General features: G+C 39.8%; 1 protein-coding gene across 1 annotated transcript in view; it reads left to right on the plus strand.

Moving 5' to 3' along the window:
• The first annotated feature begins 869 nt into the window (after positions 1 to 869).
• LOC106591913 (phytanoyl-CoA hydroxylase-interacting protein-like) overlaps positions 870 to 21961 on the plus strand; it is a 96987-nt gene continuing 75895 nt past the window's right edge. Inside the window, exon 1 of the mRNA XM_045687338.1 lies at positions 870 to 1045. Coding sequence (XP_045543294.1) covers positions 997 to 1045 — 49 coding nt within the window. The 5' untranslated portion in view covers positions 870 to 996. The remainder of the gene's footprint in view (positions 1046 to 21961) is intronic.

Genomic DNA, 21961 nt, shown 5'->3' on the forward strand with positions numbered 1-21961 from the left:
GGTATTGAGTTTTCAATTTTGGTCCAGTATATCGGGAGATAATCTGCAAATAAGTTTAGTTTATATTCATGTTTACCAATACTGATACCTCTTACATTTGGGTCCCGTCTCATTTTTACTCGTTTTTGTTATTATTTATTCCTCATGTGACTATTTCATTTTATTTATCTATCTATCTTTATCTTTGAATCGGCATTGTTGGAAAAGGACCCGTCAGTCAGCATTTCGCTGTTACTGTACACCTGTTGATTATGAAGCATGTGACAATTAACGATTTGATTTGATCTGATGGTGTGCCATCAGAGGTGAAGGTAGCTGCCTGCAGCCGGCATATTGTCACATTTCAAATGAAGTATTTACTGGCCTTGTCATTTATTTGTGAAGAAAATAGAGATGAACGTGATGAAAAGACGACAGAGGTTTCATTGGAGCTGCGACTGCAGAGTAATCTGGTTACATCAACCGTCATTTAATTCATTTTTTCTGCTAATCCCTGCTCTATGTTCTCTGCCCCGAGGCTGAATAAACACACGTGGCCTGTTACATCAGCAACGCATTAATAACACAATAACGTGTCTAATAGATAACGGCATGTTCCCTCCTTTTTCTCCATTTCTTTCCGTTTATCCACCGCGTCTCAGCGGGGACCGTTTGTCCAAGTAGTGCCGTGTCATGCCGCTGTGCTGTAGCTGCTTGAGCACTGGAAGGGGACCCGAGAGGAGCAGGGGAAGAAGGGGGGAGGGGAGGAGGGGAGGGGGTAAGGGAAGAGGAGGGGAGGGGAGGAGATCAGAGGAGGAAGGGAGGGGAGGAGGGGAGGGGGTAAGGGAAGAGGAGGAGGGGAGGGGAGCACTGAGCACAGCGAGTGACTGGACTGTGTATTGAAGGTGAAGATCAGTTCAGCACCACGAAGAGACAACAGTAGGAGACGCTGTAAAGGCTTTGGAGGTTCCGCGTGTGGACGACGGCACCAGCAGCCCTGTCAGCCGCTGCGACGACATGATGGAGAACCTGAACCTGGACTTGATACAGCTGAGTGACAGGGAAGGTAAGGACCCTGGAGGGCGGCAGGGCCATGGCTTGAAGGAGCGGTGTGTAGCATTGGTCAAATCAAATCAAACTTTATTTATCACATGACCCTGCCGACCTTACCGTGAAATGCTTACTTTACAAGCCCTTAACCAACAGTGCAGTTCAAGAAGAGGTAAGAAAATATTTACCAAATAAACAAAATATATATTTTTTAAAGTAACATAATAACATAACAATAAGGAGGCTATATACAGGGGGTCCCGGTACAGAGTCAATGTGTGGGGGCACCGGTTAGTTGAGGTAATATGTACATGTAGGTAGAGTTATTAAAGTGACTATGCATAGATAATAACAGAGAGTAGCAGAGGCATAAAAGGGTGGGGGGGTAGAAGCTGTTTAGGAGCCTTGACCCATGTCAAAACTTTTCAGTCTCCTGAGGGGAATAGGTTTTGTCGTGCTCTCTTCACGACTGTCTTGGTGTGCTTGGACCATGTTAGTTTGTTGGTGACACAATCATCTCCTTAGTCTTGGTTACGTTGAGGGATAGGTTGTTATTCTGGCAGTCTCCTTTCCTTTAGGGCTGATATTAACTACAGGCTTAGTCTCCTTTCCTTTAGGGCTGATATTAACTACAGGTTAAGTCTCCCTTTCCTTTAGGGCTGATATTAACTACAGGTTAAGTCTCCTTTCCTTTAGGGCTGATATTAACTACAGGCTTAGTCTCCTTTCCTTTAGGGCTGATATTAACTACAGGTTAAGTCTCCTTTCCTTTAGGGCTGATATTAACTACAGGTTAAGTCTCCCTTTCCTTTAGGGCTGATATTAACTACAGGTTAAGTCTCCTTTCCTTTAGGGCTGATATTAACTACAGGCTTGGTCTCCTTTCCTTTAGGGCTGATATTAACTACAGGTTAAGTCTCCTTTCCTTTAGGGCTGATATTAACTACAGGTTAAGTCTCCTTTCCTTTAGGGCTGATATTAACTACAGGTTTAAGTCTCCTTTCCTTTAGGGCTGATATTAACTACAGGTTAAGTCTCCTTTCCTTTAGGGCTGATATTAACTACAGGTTAAGTCTCCTTTCCTTTAGGGCTGATATTAACTACAGGTTAAGTCTCCTTTCCTTTAGGGCTGACATTAACTACAGGTTAAGTCTCCTTTCCTTTAGGGCTGATATTAACTACAGGTTAAGTCTCCTTTCCTTTAGGGCTGATATTAACTACAGGCTTTGTGTCCTTTCCTTTAGGGCTGATATTAACTACAGGTTAAGTCTCCTTTCCTTTAGGGCTGATATTAACTACAGGTTAAGTCTCCTTTCCTTTAGGGCTGATATTAACTACAGGTTAAGTCTCCTTTCCTTTAGGGCTGATATTAACTACAGGCTTAGTGTCCTTTCCTTTAGGGCTGATATTAACTACAGGTCAAGTCTCCTTTCCTTTAGGGCTGATATTAACTACAGGTTAAGTCTCCCTTTCCTTTAGGGCTGATATTAACTACAGGCTTTGTCTCCTTTCCTTTAGGGCTGATATTAACTACAGGTTAAGTCTAATTTCCTTTAGGGCTGATATTAACTACAGGTTAAGCCTCCTTTCCTTTAGGGCTGATATTAACTACAGGTTAAGTCTCCTTTCCTTTAGGGCTGATATTTACTTCAGGCTTGGTGTCCTTTCCTTTAGGGCTGATATTAACTACAGGTTAAGTCTCCTTTCCTTTAGGGCTGATATTAACTACAGGCTTGGTGTCCTTTCCTTTAGGGCTGATATTAACTACAGGTTAAGTCTCCTTTCCTTTAGGGCTGATATTAACTACAGGTTAAGTCTCCTTTCCTTTAGGGCTGATATTAACTACAGGTTAAGTCTCCTTTCCTTTAGGGCTGATATTAACTACAGGTTAAGTCTCCTTTCCTTTAGGGCTGATATTAACTACAGGTTAAGTCTCCTTTCCTTTAGGGCTGATATTAACTACAGGTTAAGTCTCCTTTCCTTTAGGGCAGATATTTACTACAGGCTTGGTGTCCTTTCCTTTAGGGCTGATATTAACTACAGGTCAAGTCTCCTTTCCTTTATGGCTGATATTAACTACAGGTTAAGTCCCCTTTCCTTTAGGGCTGATATTAACTACAGACTTTGTGTCCTTTCCTTTAGGGCTGATATTAACTACAGGTTAAGTCTACTTTCCTTTAGGGCTGATATTAACTACAGGTTAAGCCTCCTTTCCTTTAGGGCTGATATTAACTACAGGTTAAGTCTCCTTTCCTTTAGGGCTGATATTTACTTCAGGCTTGGTGTCCTTTCCTTTAGGGCTGATATTAACTACAGGTTAAGTCTCCTTTCCTTTAGGGCTGATATTAACTACAGGTTAAGTCTCCTTTCCTTTAGGGCTGATATTAACTACAGGCTTGGTCTCCTTTCCTTTAGGGCTGATATTAACTACAGGTTAAGTCTCCTTTCCTTTAGGGCTGATATTAACAAGTCTCCTTTCCTTTAGGGCTGATATTAACTACAGGCTTAGTCTCCTTTCCTTTAGGGCTGATATTAACTACAGGTTAAGTCTCCTTTCCTTTAGGGCTGATATTAACTACAGGCTTGGTGTCCTTTCCTTTAAGGGCTGATATTAACTACAGGTTAAGTCTCCTTTCCTTTAGGGCTGATATTAACTACAGGTTAGGTCTCCTTTCCTTTAGGGCTGATATTAACTACAGGTTAAGTCTCCTTTCCTTTAGGGCTGATATTAACTACAGGTTAAGTCTCCTTTCCTTTAGGGCTGATATTAACTACAGGTTAAGTCTCCTTTCCTTTAGGGCTGATGTTAACTACAGGTTAGGTCTTCTTTCCTTTAGGGCTGATGTTAACTACAGGTTAAGTCTCCTTTCCTTTAGGGCTGATATTAACTACAGGCTTGGTGTCCTTTCCTTTAGGGCTGATATTAACTACAGGTTAAGTCTCCTTTCCTTTAGGGCTGATATTAACTACAGGTTAAGTCTCCTTTCCTTTAGGGCTGATATTAACTACAGGTTAAGTCTCCTTTCCTTTAGGGCTTATATTAACTACAGGTTAAGTCTCCTTTCCTTTAGGGCTGATATTAACTACAGGTTAAGTCTCCTTTCCTTTAGGGCTGATGTTAACAACAGGTTAGGTCTTCTTTCCTTTAGGGCTGATATTAACTACAGGTTAAGTCTCCTTTCCTTTAGGGCTGATATTAACTACAGGCTTGGTCTCCTTTCCTTTAGGGCTGATATTAACTACAGGTTAAGTCTCCTTTCCTTTAGGGCTGATATTAACCTACAGGTTAAGTCTCCTTTCCTTTAGGGCTGATGTTAACAACAGGTTAGGTCTTCTTTCCTTTAGGGCTGATGTTAACTACAGGTTAAGTCTCCTTTCCTTTAGGGCTGATATTAACTACAGGTTATGTCTCCTTTCCTTTAGGGCTGATATTAACTACAGGTTAAGTCTCCTTTCCTTTAGGGCTGATATTAACTACAGGTTAAGTCTCCTTTCCTTTAGGGCTGATATTAACTACAGGTTAAGTCTCCTTTCCTTTAGGGCTGATATTAACTACAGGCTTGGTGTCCTTTCCTTTAGGGCTGATATTAACTACAGGTTAAGTCTCCTTTCCTTTAGGGCTGATATTAACTACAGGTTAAGTCTCCTTTCCTTTAGGGCTGATATTAACTACAGGTTAAGTCTCCTTTCCTTTAGGGCTGATATTAACTACAGGTTAAGTCTCCTTTCCTTTAGGGCTGATATTAACTACAGGTTAAGTCTCCTTTCCTTTAGGGCTGATATTAACTACAGGTTAAGTCTCCTTTCCTTTAGGGCTGATATTAACTACAGGTTAAGTCTCCTTTCCTTTAGGGCTGATATTAACTACAGGTTAAGTCTCCTTTCCTTTAGGGCTGATATTAACTACAGGTTAAGTCTCCTTTCCTTTAGGGCTGATATTAACTACAGGTTAAGTCTCCTTTCCTTTAGGGCTGATATTAACTACAGGTTAAGTCTCCTTTCCTTTAGGGCTGATATTTACTACAGGCTTGGTGTCCTTTCCTTTAGGGCTGATATTAACTACAGGTTAAGTCTCCTTTCCTTTAGGGCTGATATTAACTACAGGTTAAGTCTCCTTTCCTTTAGGGCTGATATTAACTACAGGTTAAGTCTCCTTTCCTTTAGGGCTGATATTAACTACAGGCTTGGTGTCCTTTCCTTTAGGGCTGATATTAACTACAGGTTAAGTCTCCTTTCCTTTAGGGCTGATATTAACTACAGGTTAAGTCTCCTTTCCTTTAGGGCTGATATTAACTACAGGTTAAGTCTCCTTTCCTTTAGGGCTGATATTAACTACAGGTTAAGTCTCCTTTCCTTTAGGGCTGATATTAACTACAGGTCAAGTCTCCTTTCCTTTAGGGCTGATATTAACTACAGGTTAAGTCTCCTTTCCTTTAGGGCTGATATTAACTACAGGCTTGGTGTCCTTTCCTTTAGGGCTGATATTAACTACAGGTTAAGTCTCCTTTCCTTTAGGGCTGATATTAACTACAGGTTAAGTCTCCTTTCCTTTAGGGCTGATATTAACTACAGGTTAAGTCTCCTTTCCTTTAGGGCTGATATTAACTACAGGCTTGGTGTCCTTTCCTTTAGGGCTGATATTAACTACAGGTTAAGTCTCCTTTCCTTTAGGGCTGATATTAACTACAGGCTTAGTCTCCTTTCCTTTAGGGCTGATATTAACTACAGGTTAAGTCTCCTTTCCTTTAGGGCTGATATTAACTACAGGTTAAGTCTCCTTTCCTTTAGGGCTGATATTAACTACAGGTTAAGTCTCCTTTCCTTTAGGGCTGATATTAACTACAGGCTTGGTGTCCTTTCCTTTAGGGCTGATATTAACTACAGGTTAAGTCTCCTTTCCTTTAGGGCTGATATTAACTACAGGTTAAGTCTCCTTTCCTTTAGGGCTGATATTAACTACAGGTTAAGTCTCCTTTCCTTTAGGGCTGATATTAACTACAGGTTAAGTCTCCTTTCCTTTAGGGCTGATATTAACTACAGGTTAAGTCTCCTTTCCTTTAGGGCTGATATTAACTACAGGTTAAGTCTCCTTTCCTTTAGGGCTGATATTAACTACAGGTTAAGTCTCCTTTCCTTTAGGGCTGATATTAACTACAGGTTAAGTCTCCTTTCCTTTAGGGCTGATATTTACTACAGGCTTGGTGTCCTTTCCTTTAGGGCTGATATTAACTACAGGTTAAGTCTCCTTTCCTTTAGGGCTGATATTAACTACAGGTTAAGTCTCCTTTCCTTTAGGGCTGATATTAACTACAGGTTAAGTCTCCTTTCCTTTAGGGCTGATATTAACTACAGGCTTGGTGTCCTTTCCTTTAGGGCTGATATTAACTACAGGTTAAGTCTCCTTTCCTTTAGGGCTGATATTAACTACAGGTTAAGTCTCCTTTCCTTTAGGGCTGATATTAACTACAGGTTAAGTCTCCTTTCCTTTAGGGCTGATATTTACTACAGGTTTAGTCTCCTTTCCTTTAGGGCTGATATTAACTACAGGTCAAGTCTCCTTTCCTTTAGGGCTGATATTAACTACAGGTTAAGTCTCCTTTCCTTTAGGGCTGATATTAACTACAGGCTTGGTGTCCTTTCCTTTAGGGCTGATATTAACTACAGGTTAAGTCTCCTTTCCTTTAGGGCTGATATTAACTACAGGTTAAGTCTCCTTTCCTTTAGGGCTGATATTAACTACAGGTTAAGTCTCCTTTCCTTTAGGGCTGATATTAACTACAGGCTTGGTGTCCTTTCCTTTAGGGCTGATATTAACTACAGGTTAAGTCTCCTTTCCTTTAGGGCTGATATTAACTACAGGCTTAGTCTCCTTTCCTTTAGGGCTGATATTAACTACAGGTTAAGTCTCCTTTCCTTTAGGGCTGATATTAACTACAGGTTAGGTCTCCTTTCCTTTAGGGCTGATATTAACTACAGGTTAAGTCTCCTTTCCTTTAGGGCTGATATTTACTACAGGCTTGGTGTCCTTTCCTTTAGGGCTGATATTAACTACAGGTTAAGTCTCCTTTCCTTTAGGGCTGATATTAACTACAGGTTAAGTCTCCTTTCCTTTAGGGCTGATATTAACTACAGGCTTGGTGTCCTTTCCTTTAGGGCTGATATTAACTACAGGTTAAGTCTCCTTTCCTTTAGGGCTGATATTAACTACAGGTTAAGTCTCCTTTCCTTTAGGGCTGATATTAACTACAGGTTAAGTCTCCTTTCCTTTAGGGCTGATATTTACTACAGGCTTGGTGTCCTTTCCTTTAGGGCTGATATTAACTACAGGTCAAGTCTCCTTTCCTTTAGGGCTGATATTAACTACAGGTTAAGTCTCCTTTCCTTTAGGGCTGATATTAACTACAGGCTTGGTGTCCTTTCCTTTAGGGCTGATATTAACTACAGGTCAAGTCTCCTTTCCTTTAGGGCTGATATTAACTACAGGTTAAGTCTCCTTTCCTTTAGGGCTGATATTAACTACAGGCTTGGTCTCCTTTCCTTTAGGGCTGATATTAACTACAGGTTAAGTCTCCTTTCCTTTAGGGCTGATATTAACTACAGGTTAAGTCTCCTTTCCTTTAGGGCTGATATTTACTACAGGCTTGGTCTCCTTTCCTTTAGGCTGATATTAACTACAGGTTAAGTCTCCTTTCCTTTAGGGCTGATATTAACTACAGGTTAAGTCTCCTTTCCTTTAGGGCTGATATTAACTACAGGCTTGGTGTCCTTTCCTTTAGGGCTGATATTAACTACAGGTTAAGTCTCCTTTCCTTTAGGGCTGATATTAACTACAGGTTAAGTCTCCTTTCCTTTAGGGCTGATATTAACTACAGGTTAAGTCTCCTTTCCTTTAGGGCTGATATTAACTACAGGCTTGGTGTCCTTTCCTTTAGGGCTGATATTAACTACAGGTCAAGTCTCCTTTCCTTTATGGCTGATATTAACTACAGGTTAAGTCCCCTTTCCTTTAGGGCTGATATTAACTACAGACTTTGTGTCCTTTCCTTTAGGGCTGATATTAACTACAGGTTAAGTCTCCTTTCCTTTAGGGCTGATATTAACTACAGGTTAAGTCTCCTTTCCTTTAGGGCTGATATTAACTACAGGCTTTGTGTCCTTTCCTTTAGGGCTGATATTAACTACAGGTTAAGTCTCCTTTCCTTTAGGGCTGATATTAACTACAGGTTAAGTCTCCTTTCCTTTAGGGCTGATATTAACTACAGGCTTGGTGTCCTTTCCTTTAGGGCTGATATTAACTACAGGTTAAGTCTCCTTTCCTTTAGGGCTGATATTAACTACAGGTTAAGTCTCCTTTCCTTTAGGGCTGATATTAACTACAGGCTTGGTCTCCTTTCCTTTAGGGCTGATATTAACTACAGGTTAAGTCTCCTTTCCTTTAGGGCTGATATTAACTACAGGCTTGGTGTCCTTTCCTTTAAGGCTGATATTAACGACAGGTTAAGTCTCCTTTCCTTTAGGGCTGATATTAACTACAGGTTAGGTCTCCTTTCCTTTAGGGCTGATATTAACTACAGGTTAAGTCTCCTTTCCTTTAGGGCTGATATTAACTACAGGTTAAGTCTCCTTTCCTTTAGGGCTGATATTAACTACAGGTTAAGTCTCCTTTCCTTTAGGGCTGATGTTAACAACAGGTTAGGTCTTCTTTCCTTTAGGGCTGATGTTAACTACAGGTTAAGTCTCCTTTCCTTTAGGGCTGATATTAACTACAGGCTTGGTGTCCTTTCCTTTAGGGCTGATATTAACTACAGGTTAAGTCTCCTTTCCTTTAGGGCTGATATTAACTACAGGTTAAGTCTCCTTTCCTTTAGGGCTGATATTAACTACAGGTTAAGTCTCCTTTCCTTTAGGGCTTATATTAACTACAGGTTAAGTGTCCTTTCCTTTAGGGCTGATATTAACTACAGGTTAAGTCTCCTTTCCTTTAGGGCTGATGTTAACAACAGGTTAGGTCTTCTTTCCTTTAGGGCTGATGTTAACTACAGGTTAAGTCTCCTTTCCTTTAGGGCTGATGTTAACTACAGGCTTGGTGTTCTTTCCTTTAAGGCTGATATTAACTACAGGTTAAGTCTCCTTTCCTTTAAGGCTGATATTAACAGGTTACTACAGGTTAAGTCTCCTTTCCTTTAGGGCTGATGTTAACAACAGGTTAGGTCTTCTTTCCTTTAGGGCTGATGTTAACTACAGGTTAAGTCTCCTTTCCTTTACGGCTGATATTAACTACAGGTTATGTCTCCTTTCCTTTAGGGCTGATATTAACTACAGGTTAAGTCTCCTTTCCTTTAGGGCTGATATTAACTACAGGTTAAGTCTCCTTTCCTTTAGGGCTGATATTAACTACAGGTTAAGTCTCCTTTCCTTTAGGGCTGATATTAACTACAGGCTTGGTGTCCTTTCCTTTAAGACTGATATTAACGACAGGTTAAGTCTCCTTTCCTTTAGGGCTGATATTAACTACAGGTTAAGTCTCCTTTCCTTTAGGGCTGATATTAACTACAGGTTAAGTCTCCTTTCCTTTAGGGCTGATATTAACTACAGGTTAAGTCTCCTTTCCTTTAGGGCTGATATTAACTACAGGTTAAGTCTCCTTTCCTTTAAGGCTGATATTAACGACAGGTTAAGTCTCCTTTCCTTTAGGGCTGATATTTACTACAGGTTATGTCTCCTTTCCTTTAGGGCTGATATTAACTACAGGTTAAGTCTCCTTTCCTTTAGGGCTGATATTAACTACAGGTTAAGTCTCTTTCCTTTAGGGCTGATATTAACTACAGGTTAAGTCTCCTTTCCTTTAGGGCTGATATTAACTACAGGTTAAGTCTCCTTTCCTTTAGGGCTGATATTTACTTCAGGCTTGGTGTCCTTTCCTTTAGGGCTGATATTAACTACAGGTTAAGTCTCCTTTCCTTTAGGGCTGATATTAGCTACAGGTTAAGTCTCCTTTCCTTTAGGGCTGATATTAACTACAGGTTAAGTCTCCTTTCCTTTAGGGCTGATATTAACTACAGGCTTGGTGTCCTTTCCTTTAAGACTGATATTAACGACAGGTTAAGTCTCCTTTCCTTTAGGGCTGATATTAACTACAGGTTAAGTCTCCTTTCCTTTAGGGCTGATATTAACTACAGGTTAAGTCTCCTTTCCTTTAGGGCTGATATTAACTACAGGTTAAGTCTCCTTTCCTTTAGGGCTGATATTAACTACAGGTCAAGTCTCCTTTCCTTTAGGGCTAATATTAACTACAGGTTAAGTCTCCTTTCCTTTGGGGCTGATATTTACTAAAGGCTTGGTGTCCTTTCCTTTAGGGCTGATATTAACTACAGGTTAAGTCTCCTTTCCTTTAGGGCTGATATTAACTACAGGTTAAGTCTCCTTTCCTTTAGGGCTGATATTAACTACAGGTTAAGTCTCCTTTCCTTTAGGGCTGATATTAACTACAGGCTTGGTGTTCTTTCCTTTAAGGCTGATATTAACTACAGGATAAGTCTCCTTTCCTTTAGGGCTGATATTAACTACAGGCTTGGTGTCCTTTCCTTTAAGGCTGATATTAACGACAGGTTAAGTCTCCTTTCCTTTAGGGCTGATATTAACTACAGGTTAGGTCTCCTTTCCTTTAGGGCTGATATTAACTACAGGTTAAGTCTCCTTTTCTTTAGGGCTGATATTAACTACAGGCTTGGTGTCCTTTCCTTTAAGGCTGATATTAACGATAGGTTAAGTCTCCTTTCCTTTAGGGCTGATATTAACTACAGGTTAAGTCTCCTTTCCTTTAGGGCTGATATTAACTACAGGCTTGGTGTCCTTTCCTTTAGGGCTGATATTAACTACAGGTTAAGTCTCCTTTCCTTTAGAGCTGATATTAACTACAGGTTAAGTCTCCTTTCCTTTAGGGCTGATATTAACTACAGGTTAAGTCTCCTTTCCTTCAGGGCTGATATTTACTATAGGCTTGGTGTCCTTTCCTTTAGGGCTGATATTAACTATAGGTCAAGTCTCCTTTCCTTTAGGGCTGATATTAACTATAGGTTAAGTATCCTTTCCTTTAGGGCTGATATTAACTACAGGCTTGGTGTCCTTTCCTTTAGGGCTGATATTAACTAGAGGTCAAGTCTCCTTTCCTTTAGGGCTGATATTAACTACAGGTTAAGTCTCCTTTCCTTTAGGGCTGATATTAACTACAGGCTTGGTGTCCTTTCCTTTAGGGCTGATATTAACTACAGGTTAAGTATCCTTTCCTTTAGGGCTGATATTAACTACAGGTTAAGTCTCCTTTCCTTTAGGGCTGATATTACCTACAGGCTTGGTGTCCTTTCCTTTAAGGCTGATATTAACGATAGGTTAAGTCTCCTTTCCTTTAGGGCTGATATTAACTACAGGTTAAGTCTCCTTTCCTTTAGGGCTGATATTAACTACAGGCTTGGTGTCCTTTCCTTTAGGGCTGATATTAACTACAGGTTAAGTCTCCTTTCCTTTAGGGCTGATATTAACTACAGGTTAAGTCTCCTTTCCTTTAGGGCTGATATTAACTACAGGCTGTTTTAAGTCTCCTTTCCTTCAGGGCTGATATTTACTATAGGCTTGGTGTCCTTTCCTTTAGGGCTGATATTAACTACAGGTCAAGTCTCCTTTCCTTTAGGGCTGATATTAACTACAGGTTAAGTCTCCTTTCCTTTAGGGCTGATATTAACTACAGGCTTGGTGTCCTTTCCTTTAGGGCTGATATTAACTACAGGTTAAGTCTCCTTTCCTTTAGGGCTGATATTAACTACAGGCTTTGTGTTCTTTCCTTTAGGGCTGATATTAACTACAGGTTAAGTCTCCTTTCCTTTAGGGCTGATATTAACTACAGGTTAAGTCTCCTTTCCTTTAGGGCAGATATTTACTACAGGCTTGGTGTCCTTTCCTTTAGGGCTGATATTAACTACAGGTTAAGTCTCCTTTCCTTTAGGGCTGATATTAACTACAGGTTAAGTCTCCTTTCCTTTAGGGCTGATATTAACTACAGGCTTGGTGTTCTTTCCTTTAAGGCTGATATTAACGACAGGATAAGACTCCTTTCCTTTAGGGCTGATATTAACTACAGGCTTGGTGTCCTTTCCTTTAAGGCTGATATTAACGACAGGTTAAGTCTCCTTTCCTTTAGGGCTGATATTAACTACAGGTTAGGTCTCCTTTCCTTTAGGGCTGATATTAACTACAGGTTAAGTCTCCTTTCCTTTAGGGCTGATATTAACTACAGGTTAAGTCTCCTTTCCTTTAGGGCTGATATTAACTACAGGTTAAGTCTCCTTTCCTTTAGGGCTGATGTTAACAACAGGTTAGGTCAAATTTCCTTTAGGGCTGATGTTAACTACAGGTTAAGTCTCCTTTCCTTTAGGGCTGATATTAACTACAGGCTTGGTGTCCTTTCCTTTAGGGCTGATATTAACTACAGGTTAAGTCTCCTTTCCTTTAGGGCTGATATTAACTACAGGTTAAGTCTCCTTTCCTTTAGGGCTGATATTAACTACAGGTTAAGTCTCCTTTCCTTTAGGGCTTATATTAACTACAGGTTAAGTGTCCTTTCCTTTAGGGCTGATATTAACTACAGGTTAAGTCTCCTTTCCTTTAGGGCTGATGATAACAACAGGTTAGGTCTTCTTTCCTTTAGGGCTGATGTTAACTACAGGTTAAGTCTCCTTTCCTTTAGGGCTGATGTTAACTACAGGCTTGGTGTTCTTTCCTTTAAGGCTGATATTAACTACAGGTTAAGTCTCCTTTCCTTTAAGGCTGATATTAACGGCAGGTTAACTACAGGTTAAGTCTCCTTTCCTTTAGGGCTGATGTTAACAACAGGTTAGGTCTTCTTTCCTTTAGGGCTGATGTTAACTACAGGTTAAGTCTCCTTTCCTTTACGGCTGATATTAACTACAGGTTATGTCTCCTTTCCTTTAGGGCTGATATTAACTACAGGTTAAGTCTCCTTTCCTTTAGGGCTGATATTAACTACAGGTTAAGTCTCCTTTCCTTTAGGGCTGATATTAACTACAGGTTAAGTCTCCTTTCCGTTAGGGCTGATATTAACTACAGGCTTGGTGTTCTTTCCTTTAAGGCTGATATTAACGACAGGATAAGTCTCCTTTCCTTTAGGGCTGATATTAACTACAGGTTAAGTCTCCTTTCCTTTAGGGCTGATATTAACTACAGGTTAAGTCTCCTTTCCTTTAGGGCTGATATTAACTACAGGTTAAGTCTCCTTTCCTTTAGGGCTGATATTAACTACAGGTTAAGTCTCCTTTCCTTTAAGGCTGATATTAACGGCAGGTTAAGTCTCCTTTCCTTTAGGGCTGATATTTACTACAGGTTATGTCTCCTTTCCTTTAGGGCTGATATTAACTACAGGTTAAGTCTCCTTTCCTTTAGGGCTGATATTAACTACAGGTTAAGTCTCTTTCCTTTAGGGCTGATATTAACTACAAGTTAAGTCTCCTTTCCTTTAGGGCTGATATTAACTACAGGTTAAGTCTCCTTTCCTTTAGGGCTGATATTTACTTCAGGCTTGGTGTCCTTTCCTTTAGGGCTGATATTAACTACAGGTTAAGTCTCCTTTCCTTTAGGGCTGATATTAGCTACAGGTTAAGTCTCCTTTCCTTTAGGGCTGATATTAACTACAGGTTAAGTCTCCTTTCCTTTAAGGCTGATATTAACTACAGGCTTGGTGTCCTTTCCTTTAAGGCTGATATTAATGACAGGTTAAGTCTCCTTTCCTTTAGGGCTGATATTAACTACAGGTTAAGTCTCCTTTCCTTTAGGGCTGATATTAACTACAGGTTAAGTCTCCTTTCCTTTAGGGCTGATATTAACTAAAGGTTAAGTCTCCTTTCCTTTAGGGCTGATATTAACTACAGGTCAAGTCTCCTTTCCTTTAGGGCTAATATTAACTACAGGTTAAGTCTCCTTTCCTTTGGGGCTGATATTTACTAAAGGCTTGGTGTCCTTTCCTTTAGGGCTGATATTAACTACAGGTTAAGTCTCCTTTCCTTTAGGGCTGATATTAACTACAGGTTAAGTCTCCTTTCCTTTAGGGCTGATATTAACTACAGGTTAAGTCTCCTTTCCTTTAGGGCTGATATTAACTACAGGCTTGGTGTTCTTTCCTTTAAGGCTGATATTAACGACAGGATAAGTCTCCTTTCCTTTAGGGCTGATATTAACTACAGGCTTGGTGTCCTTTCCTTTAAGGCTGATATTAACGACAGGTTAAGTCTCCTTTCCTTTAGGGCTGATATTAACTACAGGTTAGGTCTCCTTTCCTTTAGGGCTGATATTAACTACAGGTTAAGTCTCCTTTTCTTTAGGGCTGATATTAACTACAGGCTTGGTGTCCTTTCCTTTAAGGCTGATATTAACGATAGGTTAAGTCTCCTTTCCTTTAGGGCTGATATTAACTACAGGTTAAGTCTCCTTTCCTTTAGGGCTGATATTAACTACAGGCTTGGTGTCCTTTCCTTTAGGGCTGATATTAACTACAGGTTAAGTCTCCTTTCCTTTAGAGCTGATATTAACTACAGGTTAAGTCTCCTTTCCTTTAGGGCTGATATTAACTACAGGTTAAGTCTCCTTTCCTTCAGGGCTGATATTTACTATAGGCTTGGTGTCCTTTCCTTTAGGGCTGATATTAACTATAGGTCAAGTCTCCTTTCCTTTAGGGCTGATATTAACTATAGGTTAAGTATCCTTTCCTTTAGGGCTGATATTAACTACAGGCTTGGTGTCCTTTCCTTTAGGGCTGATATTAACTATAGGTCAAGTCTCCTTTCCTTTAGGGCTGATATTAACTATAGGTTAAGTATCCTTTCCTTTAGGGCTGATATTAACTACAGGCTTGGTGTCCTTTCCTTTAGGGCTGATATTAACTACAGGTTAAGTATCCTTTCCTTTAGGGCTGATATTAACTACAGGTTAAGTCTCCTTTCCTTTAGGGCTGATATTACCTACAGGCTTGGTGTCCTTTCCTTTAAGGCTGATATTAACGATAGGTTAAGTCTCCTTTCCTTTAGGGCTGATATTAACTACAGGTTAAGTCTCCTTTCCTTTAGGGCTGATATTAACTACAGGCTTGGTGTCCTTTCCTTTAGGGCTGATATTAACTACAGGTTAAGTCTCCTTTCCTTTAGGGCTGATATTAACTACAGGTTAAGTCTCCTTTCCTTTAGGGCTGATATTAACTACAGGTTAAGTCTCCTTTCCTTCAGGGCTGATATTTACTATAGGCTTGGTGTCGTTTCCTTTAGGGCTGATATTAACTATAGGTCAAGTCTCCTTTCCTTTAGGGCTGATATTAACTATAGGTTAAGTATCCTTTCCTTTAGGGCTGATATTAACTACAGGCTTGGTGTCCTTTCCTTTAGGGCTGATATTAACTACAGGTTAAGTATCCTTTCCTTTAGGGCTGATATTAACTACAGGTTAAGTCTCCTTTCCTTTAGGGCTGATATTAACTACAGGCTTTGTGTTCTTTCCTTTAGGGCTGATATTAACTACAGGTTAAGTCTCCTTTCCTTTAGGGCTGATATTAACTACAGGTTAAGTCTCCTTTCCTTTAGGGCAGATATTTACTACAGGCTTGGTGTCCTTTCCTTTAGGGCTGATATTAACTACAGGTTAAGTCTCCTTTCCTTTAGGGCTGATATTAACTACAGGTTAAGTCTCCTTTCCTTTAGGGCTGATATTAACTACAGGCTTGGTGTTCTTTCCTTTAAGGCTGATATTAACGACAGGATAAGTCTCCTTTCCTTTAGGGCTGATATTAACTACAGGCTTGGTGTCCTTTCCTTTAAGGCTGATATTAACGACAGGTTAAGTCTCCTTTCCTTTAGGGCTGATATTAACTACAGGTTAGGTCTCCTTTCCTTTAGGGCTGATATTAACTACAGGTTAAGTCTCCTTTCCTTTAGGGCTGATATTAACTACAGGTTAAGTCTCCTTTCCTTTAGGGCTGATATTAACTACAGGTTAAGTCTCCTTTCCTTTAGGGCTGATGTTAACAACAGGTTAGGTCAAATTTCCTTTAGGGCTGATGTTAACTACAGGTTAAGTCTCCTTTCCTTTAGGGCTGATATTAACTACAGGCTTGGTGTCCTTTCCTTTAGGGCTGATATTAACTACAGGTTAAATCTCCTTTCCTTTAGGGCTGATATTAACTACAGGTTAAGTCTCCTTTCCTTTAGGGCTGATATTAACTACAGGTTAAGTCTCCTTTCCTTTAGGGCTTATATTAACTAGAGGTTAAGTGTCCTTTCCTTTAGGGCTGATATTAACTACAGGTTAAGTCTCCTTTCCTTTAGGGCTGATGATAACAACAGGTTAGGTCTTCTTTCCTTTAGGGCTGATGTTAACTACAGGTTAAGTCTCCTTTCCTTTAGGGCTGATGTTAACTACAGGCTTGGTGTTCTTTCCTTTAAGGCTGATATTAACTACAGGTTAAGTCTCCTTTCCTTTAAGGCTGATATTAACGGCAGGTTAACTACAGGTTAAGTCTCCTTTCCTTTAGGGCTGATGTTAACAACAGGTTAGGTCTTCTTTCCTTTAGGGCTGATGTTAACTACAGGTTAAGTCTCCTTTCCTTTACGGCTGATATTAACTACAGGTTATGTCTCCTTTCCTTTAGGGCTGATATTAACTACAGGTTAAGTCTCCTTTCCTTTAGGGCTGATATTAACTACAGGTTAAGTCTCCTTTCCTTTAGGGCTGATATTAACTACAGGTTAAGTCTCCTTTCCGTTAGGGCTGATATTAACTACAGGCTTGGTGTTCTTTCCTTTAAGGCTGATATTAACGACAGGATAAGTCTCCTTTCCTTTAGGGCTGATATTAACTACAGGTTAAGTCTCCTTTCCTTTAGGGCTGATATTAACTACAGGTTAAGTCTCCTTTCCTTTAGGGCTGATATTAACTACAGGTTAAGTCTCCTTTCCTTTAGGGCTGATATTAACTACAGGTTAAGTCTCCTTTCCTTTAAGGCTGATATTAACGGCAGGTTAAGTCTCCTTTCCTTTAGGGCTGATATTTACTACAGGTTATGTCTCCTTTCCTTTAGGGCTGATATTAACTACAGGTTAAGTCTCCTTTCCTTTAGGGCTGATATTAACTACAGGTTAAGTCTCTTTCCTTTAGGGCTGATATTAACTACAAGTTAAGTCTCCTTTCCTTTAGGGCTGATATTAACTACAGGTTAAGTCTCCTTTCCTTTAGGGCTGATATTTACTTCAGGCTTGGTGTCCTTTCCTTTAGGGCTGATATTAACTACAGGTTAAGTCTCCTTTCCTTTAGGGCTGATATTAGCTACAGGTTAAGTCTCCTTTCCTTTAGGGCTGATATTAACTACAGGTTAAGTCTCCTTTCCTTTAAGGCTGATATTAACTACAGGCTTGGTGTCCTTTCCTTTAAGGCTGATATTAATGACAGGTTAAGTCTCCTTTCCTTTAGGGCTGATATTAACTACAGGTTAAGTCTCCTTTCCTTTAGGGCTGATATTAACTACAGGTTAAGTCTCCTTTCCTTTAGGGCTGATATTAACTAAAGGTTAAGTCTCCTTTCCTTTAGGGCTGATATTAACTACAGGTCAAGTCTCCTTTCCTTTAGGGCTAATATTAACTACAGGTTAAGTCTCCTTTCCTTTGGGGCTGATATTTACTAAAGGCTTGGTGTCCTTTCCTTTAGGGCTGATATTAACTACAGGTTAAGTCTCCTTTCCTTTAGGGCTGATATTAACTACAGGTTAAGTCTCCTTTCCTTTAGGGCTGATATTAACTACAGGTTAAGTCTCCTTTCCTTTAGGGCTGATATTAACTACAGGCTTGGTGTTCTTTCCTTTAAGGCTGATATTAACGACAGGATAAGTCTCCTTTCCTTTAGGGCTGATATTAACTACAGGCTTGGTGTCCTTTCCTTTAAGGCTGATATTAACGACAGGTTAAGTCTCCTTTCCTTTAGGGCTGATATTAACTACAGGTTAGGTCTCCTTTCCTTTAGGGCTGATATTAACTACAGGTTAAGTCTCCTTTTCTTTAGGGCTGATATTAACTACAGGCTTGGTGTCCTTTCCTTTAAGGCTGATATTAACGATAGGTTAAGTCTCCTTTCCTTTAGGGCTGATATTAACTACAGGTTAAGTCTCCTTTCCTTTAGGGCTGATATTAACTACAGGCTTGGTGTCCTTTCCTTTAGGGCTGATATTAACTACAGGTTAAGTCTCCTTTCCTTTAGAGCTGATATTAACTACAGGTTAAGTCTCCTTTCCTTTAGGGCTGATATTAACTACAGGCTTGGTGTTCTTTCCTTTAAGGCTGATATTAACGACAGGATAAGTCTCCTTTCCTTTAGGGCTGATATTAACTACAGGTTAAGTCTCCTTTCCTTTAGGGCTGATATTAACTACAGGTTAAGTCTCCTTTCCTTTAGGGCTGATATTAACTACAGGTTAAGTCTCCTTTCCTTTAGGGCTGATATTAACTACAGGTTAAGTCTCCTTTCCTTTAAGGCTGATATTAACGGCAGGTTAAGTCTCCTTTCCTTTAGGGCTGATATTTACTACAGGTTATGTCTCCTTTCCTTTAGGGCTGATATTAACTACAGGTTAAGTCTCCTTTCCTTTAGGGCTGATATTAACTACAGGTTAAGTCTCTTTCCTTTAGGGCTGATATTAACTACAAGTTAAGTCTCCTTTCCTTTAGGGCTGATATTAACTACAGGCTTGGTGTCCTTTCCTTTAGCGCTGATATTAACTACAGGTTAAGTCTCCTTTCCTTTAGGGCTGATATTTACTACAGGCTTGGTGTCCTTTCCTTTAGCGCTGATATTAACTACAGGTCAAGTCTCCTTTCCTTTAGGGCTGATATTAACTACAGGTTAAGTCTCTTTTCCTTTATGGCTGATATTAACTACAGGTTAAGTCTCCTTTCCTTTATGGCTTATATTAACTACAGGTTAAGTCTCCTTTCCTTTAGGGCTGATATTAGCTACAGGTTAAGTCTCCTTTCCTTTAGGGCTGATATTAACTACAGGTTAAGTCTCCTTTCCTTTAGGGCTGATATTAACTACAGGCTTGGTGTCCTTTCCTTTAAGGCTGATATTAATGACAGGTTAAGTCTCCTTTCCTTTAGGGCTGATATTAACTACAGGTTAAGTCTCCTTTCCTTTAGGGCTGATATTAACTACAGGTTAAGTCTCCTTTCCTTTAGGGCTGATATTAACTAAAGGTTAAGTCTCCTTTCCTTTAGGGCTGATATTAATTACAGGTCAAGTCTCATTTCCTTTAGGGCTAATATTAACTACAGGTTAAGTCTCCTTTCCTTTGGGGCTGATATTTACTAAAGGCTTGGTGTCCTTTCCTTTAGGGCTGATATTAACTACAGGTTAAGTCTCCTTTCCTTTAGGGCTGATATTAACTACAGGTTAAGTCTCCTTTCCTTTAGGGCTGATATTAACTACAGGTTATGTCTCCTTTCCTTTAGGGCTGATATTAACTACAGGCTTGGTGTTCTTTCCTTTAAGGCTGATATTAACGACAGGATAAGTCTCATTTCCTTTAGGGCTGATATTAACTACAGGCTTGGTGTCCTTTCCTTTAAGGCTGATATTAACGACAGGTTAAGTCTCCTTTCCTTTAGGGCTGATATTAACTACAGGTTAGGTCTCCTTTCCTTTAGGGCTGATATTAACTACAGGTTAAGTCTCCTTTTCTTTAGGGCTGATATTAACTACAGGCTTGGTGTCCTTTCCTTTAAGGCTGATATTAACGATAGGTTAAGTCTCCTTTCCTTTAGGGCTGATATTAACTACAGGTTAAGTCTCCTTTCCTTTAGGGCTGATATTAACTACAGGCTTGGTGTCCTTTCCTTTAGGGCTGATATTAACTACAGGTTAAGTCTCCTTTCCTTTAGGGCTGATATTAACTACAGGCTTTGTGTCCTTTCCTTTAGGGCTGATATTAACTACAGGTTAAGTCTCCTTTCCTTTAGGGCTGATATTAACTACAGGTTAAGTCTCCTTTCCTTTAGGGCAGATATTTACTACAGGCTTGGTGTCCTTTCCTTTAGGGCTGATATTAACTACAGGTCAAGTCTCCTTTCCTTTATGGCTGATATTAACTACAGGTTAAGTCCCCTTTCCTTTAGGGCTGATATTAACTACAGACTTTGTGTCCTTTCCTTTAGGGCTGATATTAACTACAGGTTAAGTCTCATTTCCTTTAGGGCTGATATTAACTACAGGTTAAGTCTCCTTTCCTTTAGGGCTGATATTAACTACAGGTTAAGTCTCCTTTCCTTTAGGGCTAATATTAACTACAGGTTAAGTCTCCTTTCCTTTAGGGCTGATATTAACTACAGGCTTGGTGTTCTTTCCTTTAAGGCTGATATTAACGACAGGATAAGTCTCCTTTCCTTTAGGGCTGATATTAACTACAGGTTAAGTCTCCTTTCCTTTAGGGCTGATATTAACTACAGGTTAAGTCTCCTTTCCTTTAGGGCTGATATTAACTACAGGTTAAGTCTCCTTTCCTTTAGGGCTGATATTAACTACAGGTTAAGTCTCCTTTCCTTTAAGGCTGATATTAACGGCAGGTTAAGTCTCCTTTCCTTTAGGGCTGATATTTACTACAGGTTATGTCTCCTTTCCTTTAGGGCTGATATTAACTACAGGTTAAGTCTCCTTTCCTTTAGGGCTGATATTAACTACAGGTTAAGTCTCTTTCCTTTAGGGCTGATATTAACTACAAGTTAAGTCTCCTTTCCTTTAGGGCTGATATTAACTACAGGCTTGGTGTCCTTTCCTTTAGCGCTGATATTAACTACAGGTTAAGTCTCCTTTCCTTTAGGGCTGATATTTACTACAGGCTTGGTGTCCTTTCCTTTAGCGCTGATATTAACTACAGGTCAAGTCTCCTTTCCTTTAGGGCTGATATTAACTACAGGTTAAGTCTCTTTTCCTTTATGGCTGATATTAACTACAGGTTAAGTCTCCTTTCCTTTATGGCTTATATTAACTACAGGTTAAGTCTCCTTTCCTTTAGGGCTGATATTAGCTACAGGTTAAGTCTCCTTTCCTTTAGGGCTGATATTAACTACAGGTTAAGTCTCCTTTCCTTTAGGGCTGATATTAACTACAGGCTTGGTGTCCTTTCCTTTAAGGCTGATATTAATGACAGGTTAAGTCTCCTTTCCTTTAGGGCTGATATTAACTACAGGTTAAGTCTCCTTTCCTTTAGGGCTGATATTAACTACAGGTTAAGTCTCCTTTCCTTTAGGGCTGATATTAACTAAAGGTTAAGTCTCCTTTCCTTTAGGGCTGATATTAACTACAGGTTAAGTCTCCTTTTCTTTAGGGCTGATATTAACTACAGGCTTGGTGTCCTTTCCTTTAAGGCTGATATTAACGATAGGTTAAGTCTCCTTTCCTTTAGGGCTGATATTAACTACAGGTTAAGTCTCCTTTCCTTTAGGGCTGATATTAACTACAGGCTTGGTGTCCTTTCCTTTAGGGCTGATATTAACTACAGGTTAAGTCTCCTTTCCTTTAGGGCTGATATTAACTACAGGTTAAGTCTCCTTTCCTTTAGGGCTGATATTAACTACAGGTTAAGTCTCCTTTCCTTCAGGGCTGATATTTACTATAGGCTTGGTGTCCTTTCCTTTAGGGCTGATATTAACTATAGGTCAAGTCTCCTTTCCTTTAGGGCTGATATTAACTATAGGTTAAGTATCCTTTCCTTTAGGGCTGATATTAACTACAGGCTTGGTGTCCTTTCCTTTAGGGCTGATATTAACTATAGGTCAAGTCTCCTTTCCTTTAGGGCTGATATTAACTATAGGTTAAGTATCCTTTCCTTTAGGGCTGATAT

This window comes from Salmo salar, chromosome ssa01 (assembly GCF_905237065.1).
Source record: "Salmo salar chromosome ssa01, Ssal_v3.1, whole genome shotgun sequence".
In the NCBI taxonomy this organism is placed as follows: Eukaryota; Metazoa; Chordata; class Actinopteri; order Salmoniformes; family Salmonidae; genus Salmo; species Salmo salar.